The sequence below is a fragment of the Vombatus ursinus genome, unplaced genomic scaffold (genome assembly GCF_900497805.2).
Source record: "Vombatus ursinus unplaced genomic scaffold, bare-nosed wombat genome assembly UNPS02014813.1, whole genome shotgun sequence".
NCBI classification, from domain to species: Eukaryota; Metazoa; Chordata; class Mammalia; order Diprotodontia; family Vombatidae; genus Vombatus; species Vombatus ursinus.
In genome coordinates this window covers 3,982,824-4,000,894 of record NW_020954591.1, presented here as the reverse complement: position 1 = coordinate 4,000,894, position 18,071 = coordinate 3,982,824, and the positions used below count along the sequence as shown (strand labels likewise).

The 18,071-nt window shown below is 33.1% G+C and overlaps 2 protein-coding genes across 6 annotated transcripts in view; one reads left to right on the top strand and one right to left on the bottom strand.

The window, feature by feature from the left end:
- NBEA (neurobeachin) overlaps nucleotides 1-18,071 on the top strand; it is a 769,899-nt gene that overhangs the window by 564,268 nt on the left and 187,560 nt on the right. The gene's annotated exons all lie outside the window — the stretch shown is intronic.
- MAB21L1 (mab-21 like 1) lies at nucleotides 2,154-3,419 on the bottom strand. Its single transcript, XM_027877690.1, has one exon. It carries the CDS (start codon nucleotides 3,351-3,353, stop codon nucleotides 2,274-2,276), a length of 1,080 nt encoding a protein of 359 aa, XP_027733491.1. The 5' UTR covers nucleotides 3,354-3,419; the 3' UTR covers nucleotides 2,154-2,273.

The following is an 18,071-nucleotide window of genomic DNA, read 5'->3' as shown; positions in this document are numbered from 1 at the left end:
CTCTAAGAGTGGGTTTTAATTGTAATGCCTTTAATTCCTCACCCCCTCCAAAAAAAAAAAAGGTGTAAATAGAAGCAATATGGATCATTTACTGAAAGCTTATGTTGAAACTAAAAAAAAAAAAAACCCTTAAAGAATTCTACCTGTATTTTTTAATTGACTTTATTCCTTAAAATAAGAATTACTAGTGGATTTAAGCTTTACCAAAAGCTTCAAAAAGCTGGTTTTCTAAAAAGCCTTGACTTTTCATTGTTTCATTTTAAATTGTATTTTTGAAAAATGTGTATATTTATGTGTGAAACTACAAAATACTTGGTCACATTTAAGATACATAAATTATTGTATTTTGTTTATACAGTACTACTTTAGAGGGTTATGGAGGAAGATCTGGTATTTGCTTGTACCACTGTACTTTGTTTTCTATAGCCAGCTTTTTTTCGTATTTATATCACAGTACCTTTCTAAACAGAATTTTCTGTATTTGAGAATGGAGGTAGGAAAGGAATCTTTTGCATCAGTTTGCAGAGATGGTTCTTTCAAATATTTCTCAAGAATAATTATTCCATCATTTTCAAAGATGAATTCCCAATAGAGTTTCGACTAGGTTATAACCCAGTCATGTCTAGTGTCCAAATACTGACCAGACAAATAAAATAAATATCACCGAATTGGTCTTTGGGAAACAATATTCGCCATACTAAAAATCATGAAACAAATCTTTTAACTCAAGATGTGTAGTTGGTTTGCTCTTTTCATCACTTGTTGACTATAAATATTTAATTTAAGCAGGATTTTCTTCAAACTCTTTTCTCCTAATTTCAAAACAAATCACATAATTTTAAATACATTTTAATATTAAATAATTTTCATCATTTGTATTGAATTTTATCATTGCCTTTAGGCATAAGCTGATTAGATTTCTGATTTTAGGGTTTTGCTGGCATCTTTATCAAGCAAAATATTATTGTAAGTCAGAAGTAATCTTTATCTTATTATTACTGGCTAGACTTCATCTATCAGTCATCTCCCTTTATTATTCTTTACTTCAAATGTTAAGATGAATTTCATAAAAAAAATTAGATAGTTTCAATACCCTTTGCTCTAGTGAACTGACTTTTCCTTAATATTCCTTATGAAAACCTAACTTGAATAAGAAAACCTTTTCTAAGTGGAATTATATTTTGACCACTATAAAAAGTTATACTGCTATTCTGATAATCACTACTTAAGAAACTGACAGTTGTTGATAGCCTTTAGTAGTTAAAGTGGGAGTGGGTTTTCACCATTATTTCAGCATTATTTTACCATTATTTTCTCTGATTACACTGGTATATTTCTGAGGTGTTAAAGAATGTGTAAGCTTAATTTTCAAAATGAAGCATAATAAATTTTCAAATATAAAAAAATTAATTCTGAATTGAAACACAACTTTTCTTTTACTTCATTTATTAGCTTGTATTTAAATAAAAACCAGCAACAGAAATTAAAATCTAATTCACAAAAGTAATTATCCAGTGTATTTCAAGTGCATTTTTCAAATATATAATTCAGATATTCAAGCGTTATTATATAAGCAGAATCCAAATTTCTTCTGAATATATTTAAATAACATTTCAAGTATATTTATGGAATGTTAGAAATAGAACAAGCAATACATTTGAAACAAAAATGTAAACTTTTAAGTTCAGACAATTTCCAAGACAGTTAACCAAAGTACCATGAGAAAAATCTACCTTTAAATGGTATCTCCATTAGCAGAGAATGTCCTGAAGTATCCATAAATGGCAATTTAACTTCTGTTCACCAAATCACAAAACACCAACATCCACACTTTCAAAGACAATGTGAGATCACAATATTTGATACAAATTAAAATGTACATTAGACTTTTGTTCAGATGACGCATTCAAATATCATTTACTCACTGACAGGTACCTAAAATCACCAGAGGTTGTTATAATCCATTGATGTTATAGGCAGGATAGTCACTATCGTGTTGTCTTTTATCCGAGTTGTTTCCAGGTGTTGTGGACTTTTCAGGGGAGATGAAAAATGCTTTGAAAAGAAGTCTCAGTACTCTCGAGTTTGAATTTTTCTCCCCTTCCTTCTTTCCCCTTTCTCCACCCCCCTCCCCATGATGCATAAGAGGTAAATTCCTTTTTAAATAAGCTATTGTTTGCATTGTCAAGTGGAATATTTGACTGTGATTCAAACAGGAAGTTTAATTTTCATCAGGACTTGGGAATCATTTCGGCCCTTATTAAAATTGTCCTCTAAAGTTTTTCCAAACTTTTAGGATTAGTAAGTATCTCTCTAGCCAGTCGCCACGTTTGTTTGGCAGCATTTTCCAGAGCTGAATGAGGTTTGCCCTGAAAGAGGTCTAAGTTTGGTAAGAAGTAGTGAGGACACCGCCTGCACTGTAGGCAGGATATAAGTTGCAGTAAAATTCCGTTAAGGCGATCGCCCAGGCAAGATTCGTCCCAATCCGATTCCCGGGGGTGCTTTTCACACTCGTAAGAAACCAGAGTCTTCATATGGTAATTGTTCAGGGGCTGGCCTGGCAGTTCCAGGTGTCGATCCCGTAAGGTTTTGAGAATCGAGAGGCATTTCTTTCTGCAACCTCCCATCTGTAGTCTGTTCTCTGCTTCTGCGAACTGCAGGACCCAGGCATCACTCTCCGCTGAACTCTGTTTGCCTGCTAGAGAGTGGCACTCCTTGGATAAGAGGTTGAACCCTTCAGCTTTGACCTCTGCTACCCTGTTGGGTCCCGGCCAGGGGATGTGGGGAAGTGGCCAGTGGGCAGCACTTCTTGGCCAGATCCCCGTGCACTTAAAAGCTGGGGTAATCTGCACCACATATCTATCTCTTATTCTCAGTTTCACTTCGCTGGTATCTGCCACCATCTTTACCACATCCCTGTAACTACATTTATCCACTGCTTGAGCCACCAAGGTCTGGAATCTGGACCTGATTTTCCGAGCAGAGAGGTAACCGGAGGCTGTTATGAACTCCACCCAAAGAGACATGCTCCTTTTACGCCCATCGCTTAACTTTAGCACGGCACATCCCGGCAGGGAACCATCATCCACAAAGTTGAAGACCCCCATTTGATTAAGATAAAGCACCACTTCAAATTCTGTGGGTGAAATGACCTCCAGACCCTCATAACGATTGTCCATTTCATTGAGAGAACTGATGAAACGGGGTTCCTGCACTTCCACTTCCTTCAACACATCCGAAACTACTTTGCAGACTTCTCGGATAGTTTTGGCGATGGCGGCTTTCCTGGCTTGGCATTTTTCATTGTAGTATTTATTCAGATGATAAACCAGCTTGGCCTGGGCCGCGATCATGTTGGGGCAGAGATCCGGATTGTACACCGGAGTCTCACAATAGGCTGTGGGATCCAATGCGGCTGCTAAAGCTGGAGCCAACTTCAGAGGAGAAACAGGCTGCTGTCCTCCGAAACGTAACCCCCCCAAAACAATCTTTCCAATGCGCTGTAGCTGTTGTTTCTCAGTTGCTGTTTTCCAGATCCTTTTATCTTTGAGCCCAGCCGGTTTTAAAGGGAAAGATTACTTTTCCCCACCACCTCCCCCTGTCTGGCTCACTTTCTCTGTGTCTGTCTGTCTCTCTTCCTCTCCCTCTTTTAAAGAATCCGTGTGAGAGAAACGCATGGAGAGATCACCTTCCCAGCAAAACAAAAGTTGCACTGAGACACAGAAAAGCTCTTCCAGTAGTCAAAATAATAAACTGTTTTTGTATTTATTTATGTTTTCCTGTAATCACAATGTGTGCCAGGCTGTTAATCAGATGGTGTAAAAGTGTTGGATGTCTGTCTGTGTGTGTATGTCAGAAGAAGCTGCTGTTGGTTTGTATAAGAGCCCAGATGCACTCGAGTGGAAATTATAAAGGCAGGGCCAGGCAGGCGGGCGGCCAATCGCCACTGGGCTCGTCACCGCAGCCTACTTCAGCTCAAACCCGGTTAATTAATCCCCCCTCTTGGATATAGACACGCAAACCAAAGGTAGGAGGCTGCTGCCGGCAGAAAACCACCCAGGCTACCTAGATACTTTTGGAAATCAAGAAGAATCTCTTAGCTTTGGTGTTACTTGAAGCATATTGACGTTTTGAAAGAACTTGGCAAAATCCTTCTCTTCTGCAGTGAAATCCTGGTTGTATCTCTACGGCTGAAATGTGACTGCAGGTGTATTTGATGGTCATCCATCAGTTGGTGAACTAGAAGGGAGTTTTCATAGACAAATTCATTAATTTGTGTTTGCTGTGAGATTATTTTTCTCCTTTTGACCTTGTAGATGTTTGTAATTTTTCAGTTTTGAAGTTTTCTTTTTAGATAGTAAGTAGCTATGAAATAGCTTTTAAATAACATTTTACTTGTTCCACTGGGTTAGATTTGTTAGGTTTTTTTTAAGTTATGCATATTTTGTATGCTCTTTATTTGACTTTTTCATTTGTGGCAGTTGAAACAAATATTTAAAATCCCAATTGTGAAAAAGTGTCTGGTGATTTCTGTCCTTGATTAATCAACTAAGTAAAAAAAAGTTAGATACTTAGTAAACCTTCCCCCAACTCCCTGTTTCTCCTCTTGTGTGATTGTAGGCTTTTCTCCATCATTATCAATGTGCTGAACTATGTAATATATATGTAGCCTTGGAAAGTGCTTGAAAAATAAATAGGAAATTATTTCTCTGTATAGTTTATTTTAATGTGAACTTATTTCAAACTGTGTTGTAATAAATGGGGGCACAAGAAAAATTTCAGATATGCTGGCATATCACTAACTTGATAGTTTGAAGGTTTGGAATTTTGGGTTTGTCTGTATGTCTGTATTTAAGGAACTCTCTCTTAAGTGTCCACAGTGGTAGCCTGAATTTGCAGAGTGTAAAGACTGCCAGATCCTCCTTTGTAGCATCCCTTGATATACTTCAAAAGGAACTGTTGATCATATTTTAAGATTAATCGAACTTCAAGAAAGGAATGTTTCATTTTGACAATTTTGAAATAATTAAGAATTACTCATCAAAATTTTTAAAACTTTAGGAGAGAAGAAAACTTCTCTTACCTATTTTTGGTGGGTTTTTGTTTTGTTTTGTTTTGGCAAAGTACATCAAATTGAAGGAATACTCAGTAGGTTTCTCCATTATATTTTAAAACTGGGATGGATTTTGAAATACCCAAATTAATTTCCAGTCACATTCAATCACATTTAATGGGAAGCTACTTTTTAATTTTTTTTCCTTTCCCAGTTTAAAATAGTTCATTTGACTCTTCCCCATCGATAGACATCCTTCCTTCTCCCCTCCCCTACCCCCATTTATAGGTGACTGGTCCCAAGAGACCTTCCCTATTTGTATTAGACTGTTCCTACAAATCAAAAATGTTCACATCTTGTAACTTATTTTTTACACTTTATTTTAAGATCACAAAACCATATATTCTTTGACCTCTCTGGTAATCTGTGGAGAATCCTGATAAATTCTGTTACTAGGTGGAAATTATAAAACAAATATTGGGCTCCTACCATCCATAGATTTCCTTACCCAAGCACTGTCCCTTCTGGTAGGGCTGGGAATTGGGTTTAAAAATTCTTTAAATGCTTCTCTTCATTTTTGCCTAATTTTCAGTTACTAGTAAACACAGGCCACCTTTTGTAGAAGGAAAAGGAGTCAAGAGAAGACAAATCAGAACAGAGGTCCTGACTGGCAAAGTGTATTGCTGTTGCCTCTCAGGGAAAAAGGAAGAAGCTGCCTTTAGCCTAACCTAGTGGAAACTGCTTTTTGCCCCCCTCCCCCTTTCTGTCTTTTGCTTTTTTTCTCTGCTTCTCCAGTCCTTAACCCCTACTCTTCTCTCTCTAATTGCCCTACACCTATTTGCTTCTTTTTGCTTCCCTCCCTGTCTCTGCCCCCGTTTCTGCCTCTGTCTCTCTCCCCAAGTCTTTTCTCTGTTTCTTCGGGTCTCATGCCCTGCCACTTTCCTTGTTGCCTGCTGGTTTTCCCATCCCCTGTCCTAACTATACTTTACCTCAGTTGCCAGCAGTCACACATAAACCAAACTAAACACAAATCTCCTTGGAATGTTTCTCAGTTTTTATGTATTTAACAGTTGAAATCTTATCAGCTATTTTTTTCTAGCTCAAAGTATAATGAAGTCACTTTATTTTTCAAGAATACCCAGACATCCATAGACTCTACTGTGTGTTTGTCTATTATGGTTTAAGTTTTGGTTTTGACTTTTTTTGGGGGGGGGGGGCACCTGGAAATGAACACATTTGATTCTAGATGTGATGGAATATGGGGGCAGATAAATCGCCCGGGCAGTTTTGGGAGACATTAACACCTACTGGGGTGATTTAATATGTTTGTATCCATGCTCAATAAGCCCTCCAGTTGGGTTTAATGTGAATCGCGATGGGGATGCAGTGGGCGGGAGCCATAGACCTTCTGAAAAACCCAGACACGCAGGTGGTAGATCTTACAGACTCTGTAGCCTATTCGGCCTAATTGGGTTAAAACGAAGCTAAACAACGAAACATTTTGTGCAAACTAATTGGTGCAACCTGGGGCTTTTCACTAATGATTTGCACTTTGAGGAAGAAAAATGGAGAGTGAGAAGGCACTAGGGTAACTTGTTAGTCAAAGTGTATTCCAGGAAAGTGAAGTAATTCAGTTTCGAGGAAAGTGAGTCTGCTGCTGTTTTCTGAGCTGCTTTTCTGAGTACCCTTCGCATATGGAGCTGACAGTGATTTACATAACACAAGATTCACAGATCTGCTGCTGTCACTGTTGGTGAACTGGGCGACCTATAATATTACTCCTGCGCAAGTCCTGCTTGTTGCTGCAACACAGTGATTTTCTATTACAATGAACACGTGAAATGAATTGCCTTGTGTAGCAAAAACCTTTCAGTTGATCTTAGACACCAGTCATTGGTGAAAAGAAAATTAAAATTAAAGTCTTAGTGAAGTAGTGTATCTTCTTTCTCTTATAACTGTGATGTCCCATGAAAGGGAAATATTCAATCTATAGAGTTGCTGACATATTAGTTTATTCATTAATTCAGTTAAAATGTTTTTTCTGTGTTTTGAATATTGAAACATTTTATGTAAGTCATTTCTTTTAAAAGATGTACTTCACCTCTAAAATAAACTGTTTTAAAATCATGGAATAGTGTACCAAGATAACATAAAATGCTTTGATTAACACACTTGGTGAACTTATATAAATTATCTGTGGTACATCTTTAGTAATGATTTTTTTTAAATTATAAATATTTTGCTTAAAATATGAGAGCATTTGTTAGTATTGCAGCAAACGTATGCTTATTAAAGTCTCCCCAGCTTAAAGAAATAAATGCTGAATTGTTTTAAATGGTATGCATGCAGACATTCTTGACATGAGCTAATAATAGAATGATAATTGTTGAAAACCAACCTAATTGAAGGGAGAACAAGAATCTCATGATTTAATGACTGAAACGTTTACATTTGTATGGTATTTGGGACCTTGAGGTATAACAGACTCTATTTTAGAATTTTTTTCTTTCTGTGACCATGTATTGAACTTATTTGGTCATCCCCATGGTCTGACATTTTGAAAATGTGGCGTTTAGAGTTAGCATTCACACGCCATTTTATCATCATAGTTATATTAGAATTAATGTTACTAAAATGTTTTTATTCCCCAAAATTTTAAGTGTATGAAACACAAGGAAAGGTATATTTCCTGAAATATGATTCCCTAGTTATCCCTCCCCCCATTATCTCGTCCTTTGTACGTACATGCTGTAGACAAAGTGACATGTAAATAGCCACCTTATTAGTGCATACATACAGAAAAAGCCCAATTATGTTGAGGAATGTATGAATAAAAGGTTTCTGTGTTTTAATAAACCTAATTTGAAAAATTGAGTTTCAGGCTCATAAATTTCCACAATAGTGTCTTTTCATGTGGGAAAAATAATGGTTAGTTAGAGCATATGCACATATATGTTAAGTGCTTGTGGAGATATTACTTCCTGTGTTTTTTCATTATCTGCTGGCTGTGATTCTATATACCAGTATTCATGAATTTAAAGATTTTTTTTTAATATCTGCTTATTGCACCAGGGAGATAAAAAAGAATATGAAGTTGAGTTTATTAAATTATTTATCCCTACTGCTGGAGTGGCTTTGAAGGCTCATTGAATAGATCTTATTTCCATTCTTCCTTCCCACCCACCCCCACCCCACCTTTCTCTCATACTTTTTTTTTTAATACATCCAGACTATTTCATCTGTTTTGTTCTGCCAGCCACCATATATTTTTTTGTTACACTAGAGAAATTTAAGACAGATATTTGTGGGGAGTTTTCTTTATGTGTCATATTACATAAAGTAAAGTAGAGGGACCTTTTCTGAAAATTCAATTTGATAGCACCTGCACTTTTCCCCATCCCAATTGTAGCATATAACATAAGAACATTTGAAACAAAAATAGTCTGAAACCTTTAAAAGTTCCAATAGTTTCCTAAAGTGATTTTCATGTTTTTGAAGTCACTGAAGGAGGACCCACATGGATGACATCACGGGTCTATGGAAGCATGTTTATTTTACCAAATCTATGAAAGAATAGAGATATGAGCTAAGCATCTCAAAAAACTAGGTACCTTCAACATTTCTTCACCTGAATTATGCCGTTAAGTGTGGCTAAAGGCAGATTTCAGGGTGGGGGAGGGAGGTCTTTGCTTGGATCATCAAGGTTAACTGCCTCACTTTACCTATTCACTTGTATAGACCAGCCAGAGATGTACGTAATTATATCTTTGTTTTTCTAGATCCTTTTTCCCGTGGTGATTATCAGATTTTCTATTGGTGGTACCAGATGTTGAAATGATAATAATTTTCACATTGAAGATTCAATTTAGAAATATACTTTAGAAATGTCTTCATACTCAAACACAAGTGAAGAATTGAAGCAGTTATCCGGATCTGATTTTTTTTAAAGCCCCACAATTACTTCAACTATCTTGATATTTGTCAGGTTTTTATTTTTGTTTTTTTTCTAACTCAAATTAACTGGATAATGCCTCACTTCCCCATTTCACTTGGGAATATAAACAGAGGCTCATGAGTCTTCTGAATTTCATCATTAATATTAAAATTATATCATAAATATATATTTGTCATAATATAAGATGAATGCCTCCAAACCCTCTTAATAACAGGTTATGTTAAAGTTCCTGATTTATTGAATGTAATGAAACAAATGTTGAGTTCATGTATACCAATTTTTCATACATACTCCAATGTAATCAGTTTCATTATTAATTTTAGATTCATTTTGTATATGAATAGGTTATATATTGTTTGCAAATTTTAGGATTATTCATATAGGACATGTTTCATATGGCTCTTTTCTAAATAGATTACAGCAGGTTAGGTGTTCCTTAATATAAACCTCACCTAGATTGTATATGTATTTATATTTTAAGTATTCACAGCTATCCAGAATGCTCTTTTTTTGTTATATCCAGAGAAAAGTAGGGAATGAGTAAGGATTTATATTTATTCTACTATATGTATAGCAGGTCATTCAGGACTAAAGAACTCTCTTTATTGTTTCATGCTGCATATTATTAAGCAACTGAAAATATTCAATGTTGACCTTGAGAATATAGCTCTATGATTATGAACTTCCAGTGACTGCATGTCCTTTTACATTCATAAAAAGTTAACTTTTTAATGAAATATCTCATAATCCAGTGTTTAAGTGATAGAGAAATACAATTACAAGTCTAAAAAAATTATAGAAACTATAGAGTGATTAAATTATTTTTATTACATTATCCTCAACATAACAAAGTCATTCAAAGGGGGAAAAAAATGTAAAATTAGTTTATTAAATCATAAATATTTTAGCCATTGTTTTTTGAACTGATGACTATATACATTATAAAAGATATAATTTACCTAATTATATTCTTCTTTTAAAATAATTATTTAGATATTATATAATATACTCACTAATCACTAATACTAATTAGTATCACTAATCTTCCATTTTGTTCTAAATAATGATTGGACAAAAATGGTTGATCAAGACAAGTAGTACTGGAAGTAAATGCTTATGTAATTATTTGTGTTTAAAATGTACATGTCTAAATTAAAGATGCAAAAGTAAAGAATTTTCATGTTTTCATGTATCCTGGAAAACTTAAGAGTCCAGTGGAATTAAAGTTGTAGCTCCAGCTTTATTTTCTTAAATATTTTACTGACATTGTAGTTAGTGATTGATGTTTCATTCACTTTGCCAGTTGGAATAATTTTGGTGTTCTTCACCTTAGTCTCACATGAAACTTTTACATACAGGTATCTTGAAACCATGAGTACTCATCTTAATAGAGTTAAAAAATTATATTGGAATAGTTAGAATTAATGATTTTAAGCAAAAGAAATTACTGTATCTGCAGCTTCTAATTTGCTACTAAGCAGTTATTTAAATATCCCTTATTTATGAGATATATAATAAAGAATTTGTTTTGGAAGTCCTTAACTTGTTTGACCAACAGTTGGGGTTTTCATGGCCATTTCCCCAAAAGAAGATGCTAATAAAGTTATGTTAGTATACTTATATGAATTAGACAAATGGAGAATTTTTATACTTTTTTTCACCAGATATGGACTAGAAAACCCAAGTGTATTGTAAAGGAAAAAAAACATTTATGGCATAATTGATAATCCACTTTTGTTGTTCCCTTGGGGAAAAGTCTTTTCAAGTTTAAATAGTAATTTTGCTTCTTATTTTTCATGAGTAAGTCCTTTTTATTTTTTTTGGAGCCAGTATTCATCAATACATATATATTAAGTGGTATGCTTTTTATATCAACTTTTTAGAAATATTAATTTGAATTTAAATTTAAATGGTTATAAATATTAAACCTAAATGTAATTAAGGTTTTTATTAATTTCTCTTGCTGCTGTGTATCTCCAAGTGCCTAGCTGAGTGCTCTGAAAGTAGTAGGTCCTTGATAAATATTTTTCATTGATGATTGTAATCAGCAGGCTTGAAAAATCCTTTCTGTTACTTTTATGTAAACATCTAAATGGGTTTTCTATTTTTTTTTGCTTCACTTAATAGGCGGATTATTTTGATGATTCTATTCTTTTTTTAATGTTGATATTAATGCCTCCCAGTAGAGAAATCAATGCATTCTCAATAATTTTGAGATATTTCCAGTAATGTTTACTGTAATACTTACTTCTTCTCCTCATACAAACTTTAGGTACTACCAGAAACCTGAATATGACCTCATTATTTGATCTTTAATAATGCTGGCAAGAAGAAATAACTAGTAACTATAGAATTCTTTTTAGTTCTAAGGAAGTAACTAACATCACATATGCTAAATTCTTCCAATTTTCAATTGTACCTTCATAATAAGATAAGAGTAACTACAAATATATGTATATATATTCACTGCATTAGTTTAAAATGTGTTAACTCTTAATTGTGTAAATAATTTATATATTTACCTAGTTTTCTAAAAAAAATAACTTTATCATGTATATATATATGTATGTGCAAACTTAGTTATTTTTTGTTTTGATGCAGCAAATTAAATTTAATTTTATTGTAACCTTAATCTGTTATTTGATAGGCAAAATGCATAACTCAATGGGGAAAAAAATGTTTTTCTCTCTGCAAATTCAGTTCTTCATTTGTTTTGCTCTCCACGCTGCATTAGCACAGTTTTCCCCTGTGTGCATCTGCCAGTGTACAATTTAGCCACGGGCATCTGTAGACCTTGTGGTGATCAGTATTGCAGGCAAAAGCCATATGTGTTTAAATAAAAAAAAAACTCTTTATTTCATTTGCTATTTTAACTGGATGGATAACTTTTGTGCCTCAAGACAGAGGAAGAGAAAATACAGAAATAATTAATTGCCTCTATTCTTGAGGCAGTTTCATTTTCCCCCTCCAATATGGAATGCTTGTCAGCTTTCCTGATAAATGACTGCATGTATTTGCATAGATTTTACATTAACACAAAAATTAGTTTTATTTGTGAAAACTAGTTTACATAATAATATAAAACTCTAGTGTTATTGATTACATTTCCAGACATTAAAGATGAGTTTAGAAGGAATGTAATTTTCTTATTCTTTCAAATAAATGGCATTAGATGAAATCATTCCAATATTTAAACTTTGTTTTGCCTTATAGGCCCTTGAATGAAAAAATATACCCAAAGTTATAGTTGTATGATTATTGAGAATTTTTATTTTTATATTTCTTCTGTGAAAAGTCACATTGATTATTACTTTTAGACCCATGCATCTCTAGTTGGTCTAGCTTATTAAACTGTAAAGCCTCCTTTTTAAACATTTCTCAGAATGCTTTCAAGCAAATCATTAATCCATAAGATCCAGATTATTGAGACAATTGAATGTTTTTATCTATAGCATTTTGGACATATAGAACCATGGTGGTCATTTAATTTTGACTGATTTCATGCCATATTCCAGATGTGAATTGAATTCAAGGGAGAAGCTATCTTTTTCTTTTCTTTTTTGGGGGGGAGGGAAGTGTTTGTATTATGTCTAGAAAGAGTGTCTTGCAAGTAACAGGCCATTTATAAATTTTTTTTAATTGAATTATTGAACAAACATTATTAAGTACCTACTACAGGCAAGATACTGTGTTAGGTGCTGTGATACAAAAAAAGAAATGACTGTAAGTTGGTTTAAACTTTCCATAGATTATATGTGATGAATTAAAACTTGTTAATTATGAAATCTAAATTTATCAGGGGGAAAAAAACATTTTTTTGGAGCCCATATGTTGTTTGGGGGGGTATTGTCTTTTTTTTGGGGGAGGGAGGATTTTTGTGGTTTTGTGTTTTGTTTTTTTGCTTTGGGTAGACTTAATGAATTGAGCATCTTAAAATAGCCATAGAAAAATACACAACCTTAGCTGTTTAAATGCTATAAACATCTATTCCTCTTTGGTAGCAGGCAAGGAATGTTTATTCATATTGTATTCTGGCATCTTGTTGTCTAGAGGCAACCTGCTAATTGTGTGCTATCATTGGTATTATACGTGTTACAGAAAATTCAAATGTGTTCACTGGCGTTATATCGTAAAGTTTTACATAAAGAAATTCTTGATCCTTATGAAACATGTTGTACTTCATGGCAACTCGAACTAAGGAAGTGCTTCTGCCACTTCTCGAATCTGGGACACCCTGGGTGCCAGCTGTCACTGCTTAGCTAATGATGACAAATGCCCCTCGCTATGCAGATTGCAGAGCTCGCAGGCTGCTGTGAAAGGCAACCAGATTACCTTACTTCAGATAGTAACTTAACCTTTTAAACTCATGTCAGAATGAAATTATCAGCTATGATAGTTTCAATATCTGTATCTTTTAAAATTGAAATCACAAACTTCTCAAAAGGTACAGGCTCACATTTTTAGGTGTCTTTCATATTCCTTTCACATTTACGGTATTATGTACTTGAACGTTGTCAAAAATCTTCCTGAATGAGATTTTCACTTCAAAAGTACAATATTATCTCTTGAACATAGTTCATCATGGTTTTGTCTATATACACCCAGTCAAGTAAAGAAATAATGTAATTATCCAGTTCATTCAGGCCAAAAGGAGAACCTGAGATTTGGATAATTAAAGCAAAACTTTTATTTTTTCACTTGAATAATCTAGGTGATTACCTCAATTTTCCCAATTGTGTGTGTGTGTGCGTGTGTGTGTGTACAAGTCTGAGAATTTGTAGCAGATATCTTAAATAGCTCTTAACAGTTACATGGACTTCTTAACAACAAAATGTCTGAGAGCATTATACTAATGAATGGATCAATCCAAGTATTTTTAATTTCAGTATTTCCATTGGAGACATTTTTTGCCTTGGAAATTATGCTGATGTCTACATAAGTAGTAGTAAATAGCTTTCATTAATATTTTATGGTGTAATAGACTTTACTGAAATATAAGTGAAATTAATACTAAAAATGAAGCCCAAAGCTTTATATTTAAATGAAAAATTTCCATTTGTTTCTTTTAAAAAATAAATTTTTGTCATAGAAGTGCTTTTTATTGAATAAATATTATAACAAATTTACTTCTATATTTGAAAATGCATTTTGCTTAAGAATACTATATTGCTTATAGTTATGTTTTCATAAAATAAAACTGTGTTTTGGAAATGTAAAAATTGGCCAGAAAACTAAAGTGGTCTAATATCACATAAAGTGAACCACCCCAGCATATGACCCACTAAGATTAATGGGACTCCTAAGACATAAACCACAAATATAAGCAGCTGTTTCATTATTATTTATGAAAGTTTATTCATTTAAGGTTTTACTCTTTGTTAAAGAGTTGTACAAGTATACTTAAGCTAGATTATATATCTTAAAGGTGAACACGTTTAAAACAGATTTCCATTTAACATGAATTTTAAATGAAATTTTTCGTATGAAATACATATAAATTAGTTACTTATTTCTTTATGGCCTTTTCTTTAGTCATAGATATCGTAATGTAAGGAACATTTTCCAAATTTTAATTTTTTAAAGAAGTGTCACTTGTATAAACATTAGTTATAAAATCCTACTTCTAAGAATATACTGTTAAACAGATTTCTTTCTACAATAAGAATATGTCTAGAAAATGGAATGGAAGTTCAACTAGAAATTTATTTGTGTGTGCATGTAAGCTCTTTATAATAATGTTCGCTTGGAGTATGTGGGACAAATTCTGTTTTATAGACTTTCCATGTCATATCACACCTTTGACTGTGTGCTAGGTTTCAGAGACCAGGATCTCGCTTGTGAATCTGTGTAATAACATAAAGTGTCATAATGAATTTCTATATTAGCCTATTTATGTCTAGGCATTATCAGTTATAACAACTTTTAAAAATTAATAATAGGCTACATCTATCACAAACAAAATAAAGTGGAACTTTACTGTAGTGATTTTAAAATTTTCACATAGCTAGTCTTTCTATCGCTATACCATTTTAATGAAATATATAGCCTTAAAGTCACTAAATATTGAACAACTATGTTCATACATTGGCACATGGGCTTTCCTTATCAGTGAGGTTTAATTGTAATTATTCTAAACCTTTAAAGCCATGTTGTAAAAGTTATACATATACAGGTATAAGCCAATAAGCTTTGTTTCTGGTGAAAGAAAATATTGATATTTTAGTGTTTGTCAAATATTGATAAATATAAGTGTGTCAGCAAATAAATATGCATTTTTAAAAATACAGATTAACATATAGGTAGACTACTTGAGAATTCTAAGAAACTTTTTTTTTTACAAAAGGTTTATAATTACAGTACATTGACAGCACACAGGTTTTATAGTACTGCAGGGAGTTCTTATATATTGATGCTTCAGTACTTTAAAAAGAATGTTATAACTTATTATAATACAGTGAATTAATGTTTTATAACAAAATTTTCGCTCAATTGAAATTTATGTGAAAAAATTAAAAGTTTTAAATTATTTGTCAGTAATAAATGTCAGTTAAAATTATATTAAAACAGCATTTGGAATATGAAAAAAAGAATGTGAAATGGATTTAATGTACACAATGATGAAACTTTTTTTTCTTGTATGTCTTTTTGTTACTGCATAGTCAGGGACAAATTCTAGCAAATACCATTTGGGGTAAGTGTAGAAGCCAGATAGGTGCATATGTCCTTAACTGAGATGGTTTTTAAATCAATAAATTTGTGTGTGTGTGTGTGTGTGTGTTTATGTGACTCTTTTGTTTGCTTAAAGTTCTTACTAAATATAGGTGAATGATTAGTATCTCATGTTATAAAATGATGACATCTGAGCAATAAAGCATGAAGACATAATGTCTAATATTTGACTTTCTTATATTTTATTTCTTGAATGGATTACAAAGTCCAATGCTTCCACAAAAGAAACACTCTCACATGTAGGGTTGCCCCATCTGTGTCATCTAGTAGATTATGCAAGAGAGGAGATGTTATCGCATGAATCCAAATGCACAAGCAGTTTTATGAACTGTTTCTGAGCTTAGAGGAGTTTATAAGTTGCCCACTCTATTGTGTGTCATTCCCAGCTGACACATGTGCACTTGATGAGCATAGTTCAGGGGTAATAATAACTAATGAAACCTGGAATACAGCTTGTTCTTTAAGTGATATATTTGTATTCTATTGTCTGATTCTTTAGATTTCTGGAAAATGATTATAATCTATGCCATTTTTCACTGACTTTTTTATTGGTTGTTTATCTTTCTTTTCGGTAAATATTTAAAATCAATTATGAATTTGAAGAATTGGGAAAATCTACAACTAAAATTTGGCAGGCATTTATTGAGCACCTTTATGTACAAAGTGTTATGACAATAAATAGGGTGCTGTTTTCAAAATCAGGAAGACTTTGATGTCTGTGGCACCAGAGGCAAGTCACTTAATCTCTCATAACCTCAGTTTCCACACCTCTAAAATGGAGATGATAATAATACTGCAGTCTACTGCAAGGACCAAATGAAATAATATATGTCAAGTGCTTTGCAGCACCCTTAAGGCACTATATATAAATGTCAGACATGACCATTGCTGTTGCTATTATTCAGAAGATACTAAGTAGTCTTTTCCCTCAAGAAACTTCTAATGTCAGAGAGATGACATAAATACATATAATTAACTTTATCTTAACTGAAAGCATATACTTTCCAAATCAAATGAGAATCAAATTATTTGCTCCACCCCACAAAGTTGAATATCATCTCATATCGTATTTTCTTGTAATTCATATAAATTAATTTTGAAGATATATTGGACATGAATAAAATAGAGATAAACAAGAGGATGCATTAGGAAAATTAGGGAAAGTATACCTTTGGGAAGCAAAATTCATAAATAAAGATTTTATATAATCTTCTTGAAAGATTAATATGATTACCATCTTCGAATTAGATTTCTCAAAGAAATCTGAAATAAAGAAAAGCCCTATTGCAAATAAATTTCATGAATCAGAACTATCTTTAGTTAATACAGCTTCTATATACTAGTAGTGATGAGACTGACATTTCTTAACATGCCCTTACCAAATATTCAGTGACCTAATGGCTTGTAAAAATCTAGGAGTTCAAAGTTGCTTTAAATCCCATCAACTTGTCTCTACTTTCCTGTTATAACTTTGCTTTGAATGGCACTTCTGTAAATTTAAGATTTGGTAGTTTTGCTGAGGGGATACCAGAATGAAAACAGACATACTAGCTGGAAGAAGAAAAAAAAAAAAGGCAACAATTGTATTAAGACTTAAACTTAGCAAAGATACTGAGGTCTATTAAAGGTAGGAAATTTTTGAAATCTGCTTGGGCTAGTAGTGACCATACCTAGACCATATTTTCATGACTCATGCCAAAATGTCTAATAATCTCAATTTAATTTACTACCAAACAAACTCTAGAGTTCATATTATAAACTTCTTGAATGCAAAATATTGTTAGACATCATATAGTGACTGCACAAAAAACTGGCATTCACATGCACAAACTCACACCTCCCCCACCCATCCACCAAAAAAAAGAAAAGAAAAGGAAAACCGCACTGCTTCTCATAATAAAATAGCTTGATTATAAGAAGAAAAGGTACTCATCCTACAGTTAGAAACCCTGGCTATGGAAGTGACTAGTTTTGTGAAATTGGACAAGTCCCTTCTCAGCTTTAGTCTATAATTCATCTGTAAAATGGAAGTAATATATTTTTAAAAACTTAAATGCATTTTATTGTGAGAATCAGTGAGATGTAATGAATGTCAAATTATTTAAAATGACAAAGTACTGTTTAAATATGAGCCGTTTATTGTTGTTATAAAAACAAACTTGTTTCTACACCCAGGTAAGCCAAAATCTTAAGAGGGTGGTCTCAGAAGGGTTACCTTCTTTCTTGCTTTGATATCTTTAACTAAAATAATAAAATTTAATTGTGTGTTTCTTTAGTATCCAAAGGATTTATGACACTGTCCTTGGTGCCTGAAAACAATCTCAGATTTATTTA